At 53.5% G+C, this 17423-nt stretch overlaps 1 protein-coding gene across 2 annotated transcripts in view; it reads right to left on the bottom strand.

The window, feature by feature from the left end:
* GEN1 (GEN1 Holliday junction 5' flap endonuclease) overlaps positions 1–16516 on the bottom strand; it is a 67782-nt gene extending 51266 nt beyond the window's left edge. For both annotated transcript variants that reach the window (XM_069728127.1, XM_069728128.1), the window contains exons 1-3: positions 16400–16516; positions 2365–2547; positions 1747–1936 (exon numbers count right to left, since the gene is read on the bottom strand). In XM_069728127.1, coding sequence (XP_069584228.1) covers positions 1747–1936; positions 2365–2525 — 351 coding nt within the window. In that variant the 5' untranslated portion in view covers positions 2526–2547; positions 16400–16516. The remainder of the gene's footprint in view (positions 1–1746; positions 1937–2364; positions 2548–16399) is intronic.
* Between the last annotated feature and the right edge of the window lie 907 nt (positions 16517–17423).

Here is a 17423-nt window from a genome sequence, read left to right as displayed (position 1 = left end):
GGATGTAGCAGAGCCGTGTGTGTGCGAGGTGTACGGAGCGGAGCCGCGTGTGTGCGAGGTGTACGGAGCGGAGCCGCGTGTGTGCGAGGTGCTATGTGTCGCCATTATATGGTACGAAGTGCTATGTGCAGCCATTATATGGTACGAGGTGCTATGTGCAGCCATTATATGGTACGAGGTGCTATGTGCAGCCATTATATGGTACGAGGTGCTATGTGCAGCCATTATATGGTACGAGGTGCTATGTGCAGCCATTATATGGTACGAGGTGCTATGTGCAGCCATTATATGGTACGAGGTGCTATGTGCAGCCATTATATGGTACGAGGTGCTATGTGCAGCCATTATATGGTACGAGGTGCTATGTGCAGCCATTATATGGTACGAGGTGCTATGTGCAGCCATTATATGGTACGAGGTGCTATGTGTCGCCATTATATGGTACGAGGTGCTATGTGTCGCCATTATATGGTACGAGGTGCTATGTGTCGCCATTATATGGTACGAGGTGCTATGTGTCGCCATTATATGGTACGAGGTGCTATGTGTCGCCATTATATGGTACGAGGTGCTATGTGTCGCCATTATATGGTACGAGGTGCTATGTGTCGCCATTATATGGTACGAAGTATCATGTGCGGCCAATATACAGTATGGAGCATCATGTGTGGCCATTATACAGTATGGAGCATCATGTGCGGCCATTATACAGTATGGAGCATCTTGTGTGGCCATTATACAGTATGGAGCACTGTGTGGCCATATTTTTTTGTTTATAATTATTGTATATGAAACAGTATGATCAGCAGTGCTAAATGGGTGTGGTTGGGTCGTGGATATGGGTGTGACTAATTATGAATGGGTGTGGTCAGGGGCGTGGCCTAAAATTTGCCGCAACGCACGTTGCGCGCCGCAAACTTTGTCCGACTTTCACATCTTCAAAAGTTGGGAGGTATGTAATCCCACCTCCCACCACATTACCACACATAATCCTGCCCCCATCACATCACATAATCCCACACCCCACCACCACACATAATCCTGCCCCCCATCACATTACTACAGATATTCCCGCCCCCACCCCATTACCACAGATAATCCCGCCCCCCCCACCACACTACCACACATAATCCCCCCACCTCATTACCACAGATAATCCCGCCCCCCACATTACCACACATAATCCCCCCACCTCATTACCACAGATAATCCCGCCCCCAATCACATCACCACACATAATCCCACCCCCAATCACATCACCACACATAATCCCGCCCCCCACCACATTACCACACATAATCCCGCCCCCACATTACCACACATAATCCCGCCCCCCAAAACATCACACATAATCCCGCCTTCCACCACATTACCAGAGATAATCCTGCCCCCCCACATAATCCCGCCCCCCCACATCACCACACATAATCCCACCCCCCCACATCACCACACATAATCCCACCCCCCCACCACAGCGCTATTGAATGTTGTCATTATTTACTTTAGTTTAATCACCAGCAGCGTTAATTAGATAGCAATGAGCGTGCCGAGCGTTAGCTGGCTGGAAACAGCTAGTCCTTCATAGAAAAATATAGAAAGAAACACGAAGGCTCAAAAAAACGAAAATAGACTGCGTTCACTTTTTGGCACTGGAGGAGCAGCAATCCCCCGTAATCACACTGGGGGGTACACGGCACTAGCGCAGCTCGCACCCCGGAGGATTTCACGGCCCCGTTTCCCTCTTACCTCCCTGAGGACCGATCTGAAGTAGGAGCGGCCGGGTCTAGTCGCGGGGGCGACTCTCTTTGCGGGTCCATATCTCATCTGATTCCTCTTGTTCATCGTATCGGCTTTAACCTTCGGAGCTTCGCCCTCCGTGACAAACACCAGTTTTACACCCATTAAATTCAAAGAGGAGACGCGGAAGAAAAGGTTCCTTAAAAAACAAAAACACATTAACGGAATGGCCCCCGGAGCACAGCACGGCCCCCGGCCCCGATGACTCGGACTCATGTGGTTCGGATCACAAGTAAAAATCACCAACCTGGATCCAGTGCTGGCCGCTCCGTGTTGTGCACAGAGGTAGGAAACGGTGATGTCACTGCTCCATCAGCTGCTGCTGTCTGTGATTGACTGCAGCGGTCAAGAGACTTTAAGCAGGACATCATATGAGAACATTCAATGACTTGCTGCTCAAAGTCATACGACCGCTGCAGGCAGTCATAGTTCGCAGGAGCTGGTGGAACAAGGACATCACGGCTTGCAGTCTCTGCTGGATTCAGGAGGGGGCGGTAGGTGAATGTGATTGATAAGTGGCAGCAGACAGAAAGGGGTTAAGGGCTTGGGACCAATGTGGCCACTCACCTGAGATGAGGTTTGGCTACAACCCCAACCATCTGCTTAACGGACTGCGCTTCACAAACCCAAATACTCAAATCCACGGCAAGAGTCTTCCCACTGAGGCTGTGTAACGGGACATGGGTCTTCACCGGCTCCAGGATCGGCCACAGCTCATGGACCCCCATTGTGCTCCTATATCCCCAAGTCCTGTACAGGGAGAGCAATAATCATCCGGGCACCCAACTGGATCTTTTATTTCTGACCATCTCAAGACAAGAAAAAATAAAAATGGGAACCGCAGCGAGTATGGCCTGAAACGGTTGAAAAAAAAAAAAGTGTTCAATTTATTTTCTTCCTTCATATAAATGTCCATAAGGGTCTAACTGAACGGGCAATGAGGCCTGTGATAAAGCCCCGGCATAGAGCACCAACCACAGAGCCCCATCATAGAGCACCAACCACAGAGCCCCATCATAGAGCACCAACCACAGAGCCCCATCATAGAGCCCCAACCACAGAGCCCCATCATAGAGCACCAACCACAGAGCCCCATCATAGAGCACCAACCACAGAGCCCCATCATAGAGCACCAACCACAGAGCCCCAACCACAGAGCCCCATCATAGAGCCCCAACCACAGAGCCCCATCATAGAGCACCAACCACAGAGCCCCATCATAGAGCACCAACCACAGAGCCCCATCATAGAGCCCCAACCACAGAGCCCCATCATAGAGCCCCATCATAGAGCCCCAACCACAGAGCCCCATCATAGAGCACCAACCACAGAGCCCCATCATAGAGCACCAACCACAGAGCCCCATCATAGAGCACCAACCACAGAGCCCCATCATAGAGCACCAACCACAGAGCCCCATCATAGAGCACGAACCACAGAGCCCCATCATAGAGCACCAACCACAGAGCCCCATCATAGAGCCCCATCATAGAGCACCATCATAGAGCACCATCATAGAGCACCAACCACAGAGCCCCATCATAGAGCCCCAACCACAGAGCCCCATCATAGAGCACCAACCACAGAGCCCCATCATAGAGCCCCAACCACAGAGCCCCATCATAGAGCCCCAACCACAGAGCCCCATCATAGAGCCCCAACCACAGAGCCCCATCACAGAGCACCAACCACAGAGCCCCATCATAGAGCCCCAACCACAGAGCCCCATCATAGAGCACCAACCACAGAGCCCCATCATAGAGCCCCAACCACAGAGCCCCATCATAGAGCCCCAACCACAGAGCCCCATCACAGAGCACCAACCACAGAGCCCCATCATAGAGCCCCAACCACAGAGCCCCATCATAGAGCCCCAACCACAGAGCCCCATCACAGAGCACCAACCACAGAGCCCCATCATAGAGCCCCAACCACAGAGCCCCATCATAGAGCACCAACCACAGAGCCCCATCATAGAGCACCAACCACAGAGCCCCATCATAGAGCACCAACCACAGAGCCCCATCATAGAGCCCCATCATAGAGCCCCAACCACAGAGCCCCATCATAGAGCCCCATCATAGAGCCCCATCATAGAGCACCAACCACAGAGCCCCATCATAGAGCCCCAACCACAGAGCCCCATCATAGAGCACCAACCACAGAGTCCCATCATAGAGCCCCAACCACAGAGCCCCATCATAGAGCCCCAACCACAGAGCCCCATCATAGAGCACCAACCACAGAGCCCCATCATAGAGCCCCAACCACAGAGCCCCATCATAGAGCACCAACCACAGAGCCCCATCATAGAGCCCCATCATAGAGCCCCAACCACAGAGCCCCATCATAGAGCCCCAACCACAGAGCCCCATCACAGAGCACCAACCACAGAGCCCCATCATAGAGCACCAACCACAGAGCCCCATCATAGAGCCCCATCATAGAGCCCCATCATAGAGCCCCAACCACAGAGCCCCATCATAGAGCACCAACCACAGAGCCCCATCATAGAGCACCAACCACAGAGCCCCATCATAGAGCACCAACCACAGAGCCCCATCATAGAGCCCCAACCACAGAGCCCCATCATAGAGCCCCAACCACAGAGCCCCAACCACAGAGCCCCATCATAGAGCACCAACCACAGAGCCCCATCATAGAGCACCAACCACAGAGCCCCATCATAGAGCACCAACCACAGAGCCTCATCATAGAGCACCAACCACAGAACCCAATCATAGAGCACCAACCAGAGCCCCATCATAGAGCACCAACCACAGAGCCCCATCATAGAGCACCAACCACAGAGCCCCATCATAGAGCCCCAACCACAGAGCCCCATCATAGAGCCCCAACCACAGAGCCCCATCATAGAGCACCAACCACAGAGCCCCATCATAGAGCCCCAACCACAGAGCCCCATCATAGAGCACCAACCACAGAGCGCCATCATAGAGCACCAACTACAGAGCCCCATCATAGAGGAACACCACAGAGCCCCATCATAGAGCACCAACCACAGAGCCCCATCATAGAGCACGAACCACAGAGCCCCATCATAGAGCCCCATCATAGAGCACCATCATAGAGCACCATCATAGAGCACCAACCACAGAGCCCCATCATAGAGCCCCAACCACAGAGCCCCATCATAGAGCACCAACCACAGAGCCCCATCACAAAGCACCAACCACAGAGCCCCATCATAGAGCCCCAACCACAGAGCCCCATCATAGAGCACCAACCACAGAGCCCCATCATAGAGCCCCAACCACAGAGCCCCATCATAGAGCCCCAACCACAGAGCCCCATCACAGAGCACCAACCACAGAGCCCCATCATAGAGCCCCAACCACAGAGCCCCATCATAGAGCCCCAACCACAGAGCCCCATCACAGAGCACCAACCACAGAGCCCCATCATAGAGCCCCAACCACAGAGCCCCATCATAGAGCACCAACCACAGAGCCCCATCATAGAGCACCAACCACAGAGCCCCATCATAGAGCACCAACCACAGAGCCCCATCATAGAGCCCCATCATAGAGCCCCAACCACAGAGCCCCATCATAGAGCCCCATCATAGAGCACCAACCACAGAGCCCCATCATAGAGCCCCAACCACAGAGCCCCATCATAGAGCACCAACCACAGAGCCCCATCATAGAGCCCCAACCACAGAGCCCCATCATAGAGCCCCAACCACAGAGCCCCATCATAGAGCACCAACCACAGAGCCCCATCATAGAGCCCCAACCACAGAGCCCCATCATAGAGCACCAACCACAGAGCCCCATCATAGAGCCCCATCATAGAGCCCCAACCACAGAGCCCCATCATAGAGCCCCAACCACAGAGCCCCATCACAGAGCACCAACCACAGAGCCCCATCATAGAGCACCAACCACAGAGCCCCATCATAGAGCCCCATCATAGAGCCCCATCATAGAGCCCCATCATAGAGCCCCAACCACAGAGCCCCATCATAGAGCACCAACCACAGAGCCCCATCATAGAGCCCCAACCACAGAGCCCCATCATAGAGCACCAACCACAGAGCCCCATCATAGAGCCCCAACCACAGAGCCCCATCATAGAGCCCCAACCACAGAGCCCCAACCACAGAGCCCCATCATAGAGCACCAACCACAGAGCCCCATCATAGAGCACCAACCACAGAGCCCCATCATAGAGCACCAACCACAGAGCCCCATCATAGAGCACCAACCACAGAGCCTAATCATAGAGCACCAACCACAGAACCCAATCATAGAGCACCAACCAGAGCCCCATCATAGAGCACCAACCACAGAGCCCCATCATAGAGCACCAACCACAGAGCCCCATCATAGAGCCCCAACCACAGAGCCCCATCATAGAGCCCCAACCACAGAGCCCCATCATAGAGCACCAACCACAGAGCCCCATCATAGAGCCCCAACCACAGAGCCCCATCATAGAGCACCAGCCACAGAGCCCCATCATAGAGCACCAACCACAGAGCCCCATCATAGAGCACCAACCACAGAGCCCCATCATAGAGCACCAACCACAGAGCCCCATCATAGAGCAGCAACCACAGAGCCCCATCATAGAGCACCAACCACAGAGCGCCATCATAGAGCACCAACTACAGAGCCCCATCATAGAGGAACACCACAGAGCCCCATCATAGAGCACCAACTACAGAGCCCCATCATAGAGCCCCAACCACAGAGCGCCATCATAGAGCACCAACCACAGAGCCCCATCATAGAGCCCCAACCACAGAGCGCCATCATAGAGCAGCAACCACAGAGCCCCATCATAGAGCAGCAACCACAGAGCCCCATCATAGAGCAGCAACCACAGAGCCCCATCATAGAGCACCAACCACAGAGCCCCATCATAGAGCACGAACCACAGAGCCCCATCATAGAGCACCAACCACAGAGCCCCATCATAGAGCACCATCATAGAGCACCATCATAGAGCACCAACCACAGAGCCCCATCATAGAGCCCCAACCACAGAGCCCCATCATAGAGCCCCAACCACAGAGCCCCATCACAGAGCACCAACCACAGAGCCCCATCATAGAGCCCCAACCACAGAGCCCCATCATAGAGCACCAACCACAGAGCCCCATCATAGAGCACCAACCACAGAGCCCCATCATAGAGCCCCATCATAGAGCACCATCATAGAGCACCATCATAGAGCACCAACCACAGAGCCCCATCATAGAGCCCCAACCACAGAGCCCCATCATAGAGCCCCAACCACAGAGCCCCATCACAGAGCACCAACCACAGAGCCCCATCATAGAGCCCCAACCACAGAGCCCCATCATAGAGCACCAACCACAGAGCCCCATCATAGAGCACCAACCACAGAGCCCCATCATAGAGCCCCATCATAGAGCCCCATCATAGAGCCCCATCATAGAGCACCAACCACAGAGCCCCATCATAGAGCCCCAACCACAGAGCCCCATCATAGAGCACCAACCACAGAGCCCCATCATAGAGCCCCAACCACAGAGCCCCATCATAGAGCCCCAACCACAGAGCCCCATCATAGAGCACCAACCACAGAGCCCCATCATAGAGCCCCAACCACAGAGCCCCATCATAGAGCACCAACCACAGAGCCCCATCATAGAGCCCCATCATAGAGCCCCAACCACAGAGCCCCATCATAGAGCCCCAACCACAGAGCCCCATCACAGAGCACCAACCACAGAGCCCCATCATAGAGCACCAACCACAGAGCCCCATCATAGAGCCCCATCATAGAGCCCCATCATAGAGCCCCAACCACAGAGCCCCATCATAGAGCACCAACCACAGAGCCCCATCATAGAGCCCCAACCACAGAGCCCCATCATAGAGCACCAACCACAGAGCCCCATCATAGAGCCCCAACCACAGAGCCCCATCATAGAGCCCCAACCACAGAGCCCCATCATAGAGCACCAACCACAGAGCCCCATCATAGAGCACCAACCACAGAGCCCCATCATAGAGCACCAACCACAGAGCCTCATCATAGAGCACCAACCACAGAACCCAATCATAGAGCACCAACCAGAGCCCCATCATAGAGCACCAACCACAGAGCCCCATCATAGAGCACCAACCACAGAGCCCCATCATAGAGCCCCAACCACAGAGCCCCATCATAGAGCCCCAACCACAGAGCCCCATCATAGAGCACCAACCACAGAGCCCCATCATAGAGCCCCAACCACAGAGCCCCATCATAGAGCACCAACCACAGAGCGCCATCATAGAGCACCAACTACAGAGCCCCATCATAGAGGAACACCACAGAGCCCCATCATAGAGCACCAACCACAGAGCCCCATCACAGAGCACCAACCACAGAGCCCCATCATAGAGCCCCAACCACAGAGCCCCATCACAGAGCACCAACCACAGAGCCCCATCATAGAGCCCCAACCACAGAGCCCCATCATAGAGCACCAACCACAGAGCCCCATCATAGAGCACCAACCACAGAGCCCCATCATAGAGCACCAACCACAGAGCCCCATCATAGAGCCCCATCATAGAGCCCCAACCACAGAGCCCCATCATAGAGCCCCATCATAGAGCCCCATCATAGAGCACCAACCACAGAGCCCCATCATAGAGCCCCAACCACAGAGCCCCATCATAGAGCACCAACCACAGAGCCCCATCATAGAGCCCCAACCACAGAGCCCCATCATAGAGCCCCAACCACAGAGCCCCATCATAGAGCACCAACCACAGAGCCCCATCATAGAGCACCAACCACAGAGCCCCATCATAGAGCCCCAACCACAGAGCCCCATCATAGAGCACCAACCACAGAGCCCCATCATAGAGCCCCATCATAGAGCCCCAACCACAGAGCCCCATCATAGAGCCCCAACCACAGAGCCCCATCACAGAGCACCAACCACAGAGCCCCATCATAGAGCACCAACCACAGAGCCCCATCATAGAGCCCCATCATAGAGCCCCATCATAGAGCCCCATCATAGAGCCCCAACCACAGAGCCCCATCATAGAGCACCAACCACAGAGCCCCATCATAGAGCCCCAACCACAGAGCCCCATCATAGAGCACCAACCACAGAGCCCCATCATAGAGCCCCAACCACAGAGCCCCATCATAGAGCCCCAACCACAGAGCCCCAACCACAGAGCCCCATCATAGAGCACCAACCACAGAGCCCCATCATAGAGCACCAACCACAGAGCCCCATCATAGAGCACCAACCACAGAGCCCCATCATAGAGCACCAACCACAGAGCCTAATCATAGAGCACCAACCACAGAACCCAATCATAGAGCACCAACCAGAGCCCCATCATAGAGCACCAACCACAGAGCCCCATCATAGAGCACCAACCACAGAGCCCCATCATAGAGCCCCAACCACAGAGCCCCATCATAGAGCCCCAACCACAGAGCCCCATCATAGAGCACCAACCACAGAGCCCCATCATAGAGCCCCAACCACAGAGCCCCATCATAGAGCACCAACCACAGAGCCCCATCATAGAGCACCAACCACAGAGCCCCATCATAGAGCACCAACCACAGAGCCCCATCATAGAGCCCCAACCACAGAGCCCCATCATAGAGCACCAACCACAGAGCCCCATCATAGAGCCCCATCATAGAGCCCCAACCACAGAGCCCCAACCACAGAGCCCCATCACAGAGCACCAACCACAGAGCCCCATCATAGAGCACCAACCACAGAGCCCCATCATAGAGCCCCATCATAGAGCCCCATCATAGAGCCCCATCATAGAGCCCCAACCACAGAGCCCCATCATAGAGCACCAACCACAGAGCCCCATCATAGAGCCCCAACCACAGAGCCCCATCATAGAGCACCAACCACAGAGCCCCATCATAGAGCCCCAACCACAGAGCCCCATCATAGAGCCCCAACCACAGAGCCCCAACCACAGAGCCCCATCATAGAGCACCAACCACAGAGCCCCATCATAGAGCACCAACCACAGAGCCCCATCATAGAGCACCAACCACAGAGCCTCATCATAGAGCACCAACCACAGAACCCAATCATAGAGCACCAACCAGAGCCCCATCATAGAGCACCAACCACAGAGCCCCATCATAGAGCACCAACCACAGAGCCCCATCATAGAGCCCCAACCACAGAGCCCCATCATAGAGCCCCAACCACAGAGCCCCATCATAGAGCACCAACCACAGAGCCCCATCATAGAGCCCCAACCACAGAGCCCCATCATAGAGCACCAACCACAGAGCGCCATCATAGAGCACCAACTACAGAGCCCCATCATAGAGGAACACCACAGAGCCCCATCATAGAGCACCAACCACAGAGCCCCATCATAGAGCACGAACCACAGAGCCCCATCATAGAGCCCCATCATAGAGCACCATCATAGAGCACCATCATAGAGCACCAACCACAGAGCCCCATCATAGAGCCCCAACCACAGAGCCCCATCATAGAGCACCAACCACAGAGCCCCATCACAGAGCACCAACCACAGAGCCCCATCATAGAGCCCCAACCACAGAGCCCCATCATAGAGCACCAACCACAGAGCCCCATCATAGAGCCCCAACCACAGAGCCCCATCATAGAGCCCCAACCACAGAGCCCCATCACAGAGCACCAACCACAGAGCCCCATCATAGAGCCCCAACCACAGAGCCCCATCATAGAGCCCCAACCACAGAGCCCCATCACAGAGCACCAACCACAGAGCCCCATCATAGAGCCCCAACCACAGAGCCCCATCATAGAGCACCAACCACAGAGCCCCATCATAGAGCACCAACCACAGAGCCCCATCATAGAGCACCAACCACAGAGCCCCATCATAGAGCCCCAACCACAGAGCCCCATCATAGAGCCCCATCATAGAGCACCAACCACAGAGCCCCATCATAGAGCCCCAACCACAGAGCCCCATCATAGAGCACCAACCACAGAGCCCCATCATAGAGCCCCAACCACAGAGCCCCATCATAGAGCCCCAACCACAGAGCCCCATCATAGAGCACCAACCACAGAGCCCCATCATAGAGCCCCAACCACAGAGCCCCATCATAGAGCACCAACCACAGAGCCCCATCATAGAGCCCCATCATAGAGCCCCAACCACAGAGCCCCATCATAGAGCCCCAACCACAGAGCCCCATCAGAGCACCAACCACAGAGCCCCATCATAGAGCACCAACCACAGAGCCCCATCATAGAGCCCCATCATAGAGCCCCAACCACAGAGCCCCATCATAGAGCACCAACCACAGAGCCCCATCATAGAGCCCCAACCACAGAGCCCCATCATAGAGCACCAACCACAGAGCCCCATCATAGAGCCCCAACCACAGAGCCCCAACCACAGAGCCCCAACCACAGAGCCCCATCATAGAGCACCAACCACAGAGCCCCATCATAGAGCACCAACCACAGAGCCCCATCATAGAGCACCAACCACAGAGCCCCATCATAGAGCACCAACCACAGAGCCTAATCATAGAGCACCAACCACAGAACCCAATCATAGAGCACCAACCAGAGCCCCATCATAGAGCACCAACCACAGAGCCCCATCATAGAGCACCAACCACAGAGCCCCATCATAGAGCCCCAACCACAGAGCCCCATCATAGAGCCCCAACCACAGAGCCCCATCATAGAGCACCAACCACAGAGCCCCATCATAGAGCCCCAACCACAGAGCCCCATCATAGAGCACCAACCACAGAGCCCCATCATAGAGCACCAACCACAGAGCCCCATCATAGAGCACCAACCACAGAGCCCCATCATAGAGCACCAACCACAGAGCCCCATCATAGAGCAGCAACCACAGAGCCCCATCATAGAGCACCAACCACAGAGCGCCATCATAGAGCACCAACTACAGAGCCCCATCATAGAGGAACACCACAGAGCCCCATCATAGAGCACCAACTACAGAGCCCCATCATAGAGCACCAACCACAGAGCCCCATCATAGAGCCCCAACCACAGAGCGCCATCATAGAGCAGCAACCACAGAGCCCCATCATAGAGCAGCAACCACAGAGCCCCATCATAGAGCAGCAACCACAGAGCCCCATCATAGAGCACCAACCACAGAGCCCCATCATAGAGCACCAACCACAGAGCCCCATCATAGAGCCCCATCATAGAGCCCCATCATAGAGCCCCATCATAGAGCACCAACCACAGAGCCCCATCATAGAGCCCCAACCACAGAGCCCCATCATAGAGCACCAACCACAGAGCCCCATCATAGAGCCCCAACCACAGAGCCCCATCATAGAGCCCCAACCACAGAGCCCCATCATAGAGCACCAACCACAGAGCCCCATCATAGAGCCCCAACCACAGAGCCCCATCATAGAGCACCAACCACAGAGCCCCATCATAGAGCCCCATCATAGAGCCCCAACCACAGAGCCCCATCATAGAGCCCCAACCACAGAGCCCCATCACAGAGCACCAACCACAGAGCCCCATCATAGAGCACCAACCACAGAGCCCCATCATAGAGCCCCATCATAGAGCCCCATCATAGAGCCCCAACCACAGAGCCCCATCATAGAGCACCAACCACAGAGCCCCATCATAGAGCCCCAACCACAGAGCCCCATCATAGAGCACCAACCACAGAGCCCCATCATAGAGCCCCAACCACAGAGCCCCATCATAGAGCCCCAACCACAGAGCCCCAACCACAGAGCCCCATCATAGAGCACCAACCAGAGCCCCATCATAGAGCACCAACCACAGAGCCCCATCATAGAGCACCAACCACAGAGCCTCATCATAGAGCACCAACCACAGAACCCAATCATAGAGCACCAACCAGAGCCCCATCATAGAGCACCAACCACAGAGCCCCATCATAGAGCACCAACCACAGAGCCCCATCATAGAGCCCCAACCACAGAGCCCCATCATAGAGCCCCAACCACAGAGCCCCATCATAGAGCACCAACCACAGAGCCCCATCATAGAGCCCCAACCACAGAGCCCCATCATAGAGCACCAACCACAGAGCGCCATCATAGAGCACCAACTACAGAGCCCCATCATAGAGGAACACCACAGAGCCCCATCATAGAGCACCAACCACAGAGCCCCATCATAGAGCACGAACCACAGAGCCCCATCATAGAGCCCCATCATAGAGCACCATCATAGAGCACCAACCACAGAGCCCCATCATAGAGCCCCAACCACAGAGCCCCATCATAGAGCACCAACCACAGAGCCCCATCACAGAGCACCAACCACAGAGCCCCATCATAGAGCCCCAACCACAGAGCCCCATCATAGAGCACCAACCACAGAGCCCCATCATAGAGCCCCAACCACAGAGCCCCATCATAGAGCCCCAACCACAGAGCCCCATCACAGAGCACCAACCACAGAGCCCCATCATAGAGCCCCAACCACAGAGCCCCATCATAGAGCCCCAACCACAGAGCCCCATCACAGAGCACCAACCACAGAGCCCCATCATAGAGCCCCAACCACAGAGCCCCATCATAGAGCACCAACCACAGAGCCCCATCATAGAGCACCAACCACAGAGCCCCATCATAGAGCACCAACCACAGAGCCCCATCATAGAGCCCCATCATAGAGCCCCAACCACAGAGCCCCATCATAGAGCCCCATCATAGAGCCCCATCATAGAGCACCAACCACAGAGCCCCATCATAGAGCCCCAACCACAGAGCCCCATCATAGAGCACCAACCACAGAGCCCCATCATAGAGCCCCAACCACAGAGCCCCATCATAGAGCCCCAACCACAGAGCCCCATCATAGAGCACCAACCACAGAGCCCCATCATAGAGCCCCAACCACAGAGCCCCATCATAGAGCACCAACCACAGAGCCCCATCATAGAGCCCCATCATAGAGCCCCAACCACAGAGCCCCATCATAGAGCCCCAACCACAGAGCCCCATCACAGAGCACCAACCACAGAGCCCCATCATAGAGCACCAACCACAGAGCCCCATCATAGAGCCCCATCATAGAGCCCCATCATAGAGCCCCATCATAGAGCCCCAACCACAGAGCCCCATCATAGAGCACCAACCACAGAGCCCCATCATAGAGCCCCAACCACAGAGCCCCATCATAGAGCACCAACCACAGAGCCCCATCATAGAGCCCCAACCACAGAGCCCCATCATAGAGCCCCAACCACAGAGCCCCAACCACAGAGCCCCATCATAGAGCACCAACCACAGAGCCCCATCATAGAGCACCAACCACAGAGCCCCATCATAGAGCACCAACCACAGAGCCTAATCATAGAGCACCAACCACAGAACCCAATCATAGAGCACCAACCAGAGCCCCATCATAGAGCACCAACCACAGAGCCCCATCACAGAGCACCAACCACAGAGCCCCATCATAGAGCCCCAACCACAGAGCCCCATCATAGAGCCCCAACCACAGAGCCCCATCATAGAGCACCAACCACAGAGCCCCATCATAGAGCCCCAACCACAGAGCCCCATCATAGAGCACCAACCACAGAGCCCCATCATAGAGCACCAACCACAGAGCCCCATCATAGAGCACCAACCACAGAGCCCCATCATAGAGCAGCAACCACAGAGCCCCATCATAGAGCAGCAACCACAGAGCCCCATCATAGAGCACCAACCACAGAGCGCCATCATAGAGCACCAACTACAGAGCCCCATCATAGAGGAACACCACAGAGCCCCATCATAGAGCACCAACTACAGAGCCCCATCATAGAGCCCCAACCACAGAGCGCCATCATAGAGCACCAACCACAGAGCCCCATCATAGAGCACCAACTACAGAGCGCCATCATAGAGCCCCAACCACAGAACCCCATCATAGAGCCCCAACCACAGAGCCCCATCATAGAGCACCAACCACAGAGCCCCATCATAGAGCACCAACCACAGAGCCCCATCATAGAGCACCAACCACAGAGCCCCATCATAGAGCACCAACCACAGAGCCCCATCATAGAGCAGCAACCACAGAGCCCCATCATAGAGCACCAACCACAGAGCGCCATCATAGAGCACCAACCACAGAGCCCCATCATAGAGCACCAACCACAGAGCCCCATCATAGAGCAGCAACCACAGAGCCCCATCATAGAGCACCAACCACAGAGCGCCATCATAGAGCACCAACTACAGAGCCCCATCATAGAGGAACACCACAGAGCCCCATCATAGAGCACCAACTACAGAGCCCCATCATAGAGCCCCAACCACAGAGCGCCATCATAGAGCACCAACCACAGAGCCCCATCATAGAGCCCCAACCACAGAGCGCCATCATAGAGCAGCAACCACAGAGCCCCATCATAGAGCAGCAACCACAGAGCCCCATCATAGAGCAGCAACCACAGAGCCCCATCATAGAGCAATAGAGCACCGACCATACAGCCCCACCACCATGGCCAATTAACAGGTTTAATTGGTCCCCAATGCTCATCCATCTGCCATTCCTGGACCGTTGTGCATTACTGATAATCTGTATTTATTATAGTTTTCTGATTTGACCCAAACAAAACTGCTGCAGCTCCAAAACAAATGTGTAGAATGTGGTTGCTGATCGCGCTGTCCTGGAGAATCATGAGATAACTACATCGAAGAAAGCAATTCAATCGATGCTGAATCCTTGCAGTCGCTGCACAACCTGCCCCCATATCCTTAATACGGGGGTCACAGGGCTCCAATTTAATTATGACAAGCCCTATCCTAAAGGGGTTCTCCAGGAATATTACTATTTTTTTTTTTTTTACTACAACCCTAAGAACAGGCAGCTGGTTACCAACTACCTGCCTAATAATCATTATTGCTATATCGCCAACATATTCTGCAGCACTGTACAGTTTTAGAGGGGGCCCGAACAGAGCAGTCCTGTTGATGTGGAGACGTTGAATCGCTCAAATTTTCACCCTTTCATAAGATATTAACACTTTTCTATTGTTTACAGCCTGTTGCTTTGGAGACCGACCACCGCTGCTGGAGAGCAGAACGCGCGCAGGGCTTACGTGCTCTTTTCTATCGAGCTTGTCAGCACGGTTTTGAAGCTGGCCAGGATCTTCAGAGCGCGTGGTTGCCTCCTAATCTCGGAGGCGGCAACGGTGGTCGGTCTCCTAGGCAACGAGCTGTAAACTAAAGGAGGCAGACCTTCAGTTTCCTGATAAAACCTGCGATGGAGGAAGGTTTAGGCCGATCCTAGAATTGTCATTGTGGGAGGAAGAGCCCTACAAGGGTCGGGGTTACTGAGCGAGGTGACATTTTAGTAACAGATGTGAAAATCCAGAAGCTGGAGATGAAGAAGTCCCCGTACAATTAAAGGCAACCTGTCACCGGGGCTCATAAAGCACCAGCAGGTCATTAATCGTGCCCATAGAGCAGTGACAGAGCTGATCTGTGCCCAGAGATGAGGCCAAAGCCGAACACAGTCCGCTGCCATAGGAGTCCAATGCTGGCGGCGGGTCCTTTAAATATGCAAATCAACTCAAATCATAAGAGGGTTCGTTCCTACACATCAATCACCACATCCTGTTCTCACCGTAAAACGACAGCAGCGCGGAGCGGGACCCTAGAGCTGAGCTCCGCCCGGCCCCGGCAACGACCGCGCTGAGGACGGCGACATTCCCGCCATACTGCCTGCTTGAATCGTGCAGCGACTAGAACAAAACGCTCCACTTCCGGTTACAGTCACATGACACGATGACGTAACGTGAAAGCGCTCTATCAGATTACAGTGGCTCAGGCTCATGGTGGAAAAGGCGTCATGTGCAGAATGTCTGCTGCAAAACAGATCAGAGCCCAAAATATACATATATATATACACATCTTTATAATATATATATATATATATATATATATATATATATATATATATATATATATATATATATATATATATACGGTATATATATCAGTATAATATACATACACCTGGCTGCTATATATATAATATACACATCTTAATAATATATATATATACATATATATATATATATATATATATGCGGTATATATATCAGTATAATATACATACACCTGGCTGCTATATATATAATATACACATCTTCATAATATATATGTATACATCTTTATAATACACACACATATATTATAAGATACATCATCCTCATAATATATATATATATATATATACGGTACATATATCAGTATAACATACATACATCTGGCTACTATATATTTAATATACACATCTTCATAATACACACATATATATCATTATAAGATACATCATCCTCAATATATATATAACACCTTTATAATACACATACATCTGGATAATATACATCTTCATAATCCGTATATATATATCGTTATACGCATATTTTAATGTATTTTATTTATAAATATACTCCATATATATTGTATTTAGTCTGGCTGGGATAGGACGCGTGCGGGTTCGCGCGTGCAACAGATTTTAAGTGCGACAGTTTAAAGTGTTTTGCAGTTAGACAATGGCAGTTGTACAGGGCAGGAGACAGGTAAGGCTACTTTCACACTGGCGTTTATTTTCAATACGTCGCAAAGTGTAATTTAGGGGGAAA

Source organism: Ranitomeya imitator, chromosome 5, assembly GCF_032444005.1.
Source record: "Ranitomeya imitator isolate aRanImi1 chromosome 5, aRanImi1.pri, whole genome shotgun sequence".
NCBI lineage: Eukaryota > Metazoa > Chordata > Amphibia > Anura > Dendrobatidae > Ranitomeya > Ranitomeya imitator.
This window is presented reverse-complemented; position numbering and strand designations above follow the sequence as displayed.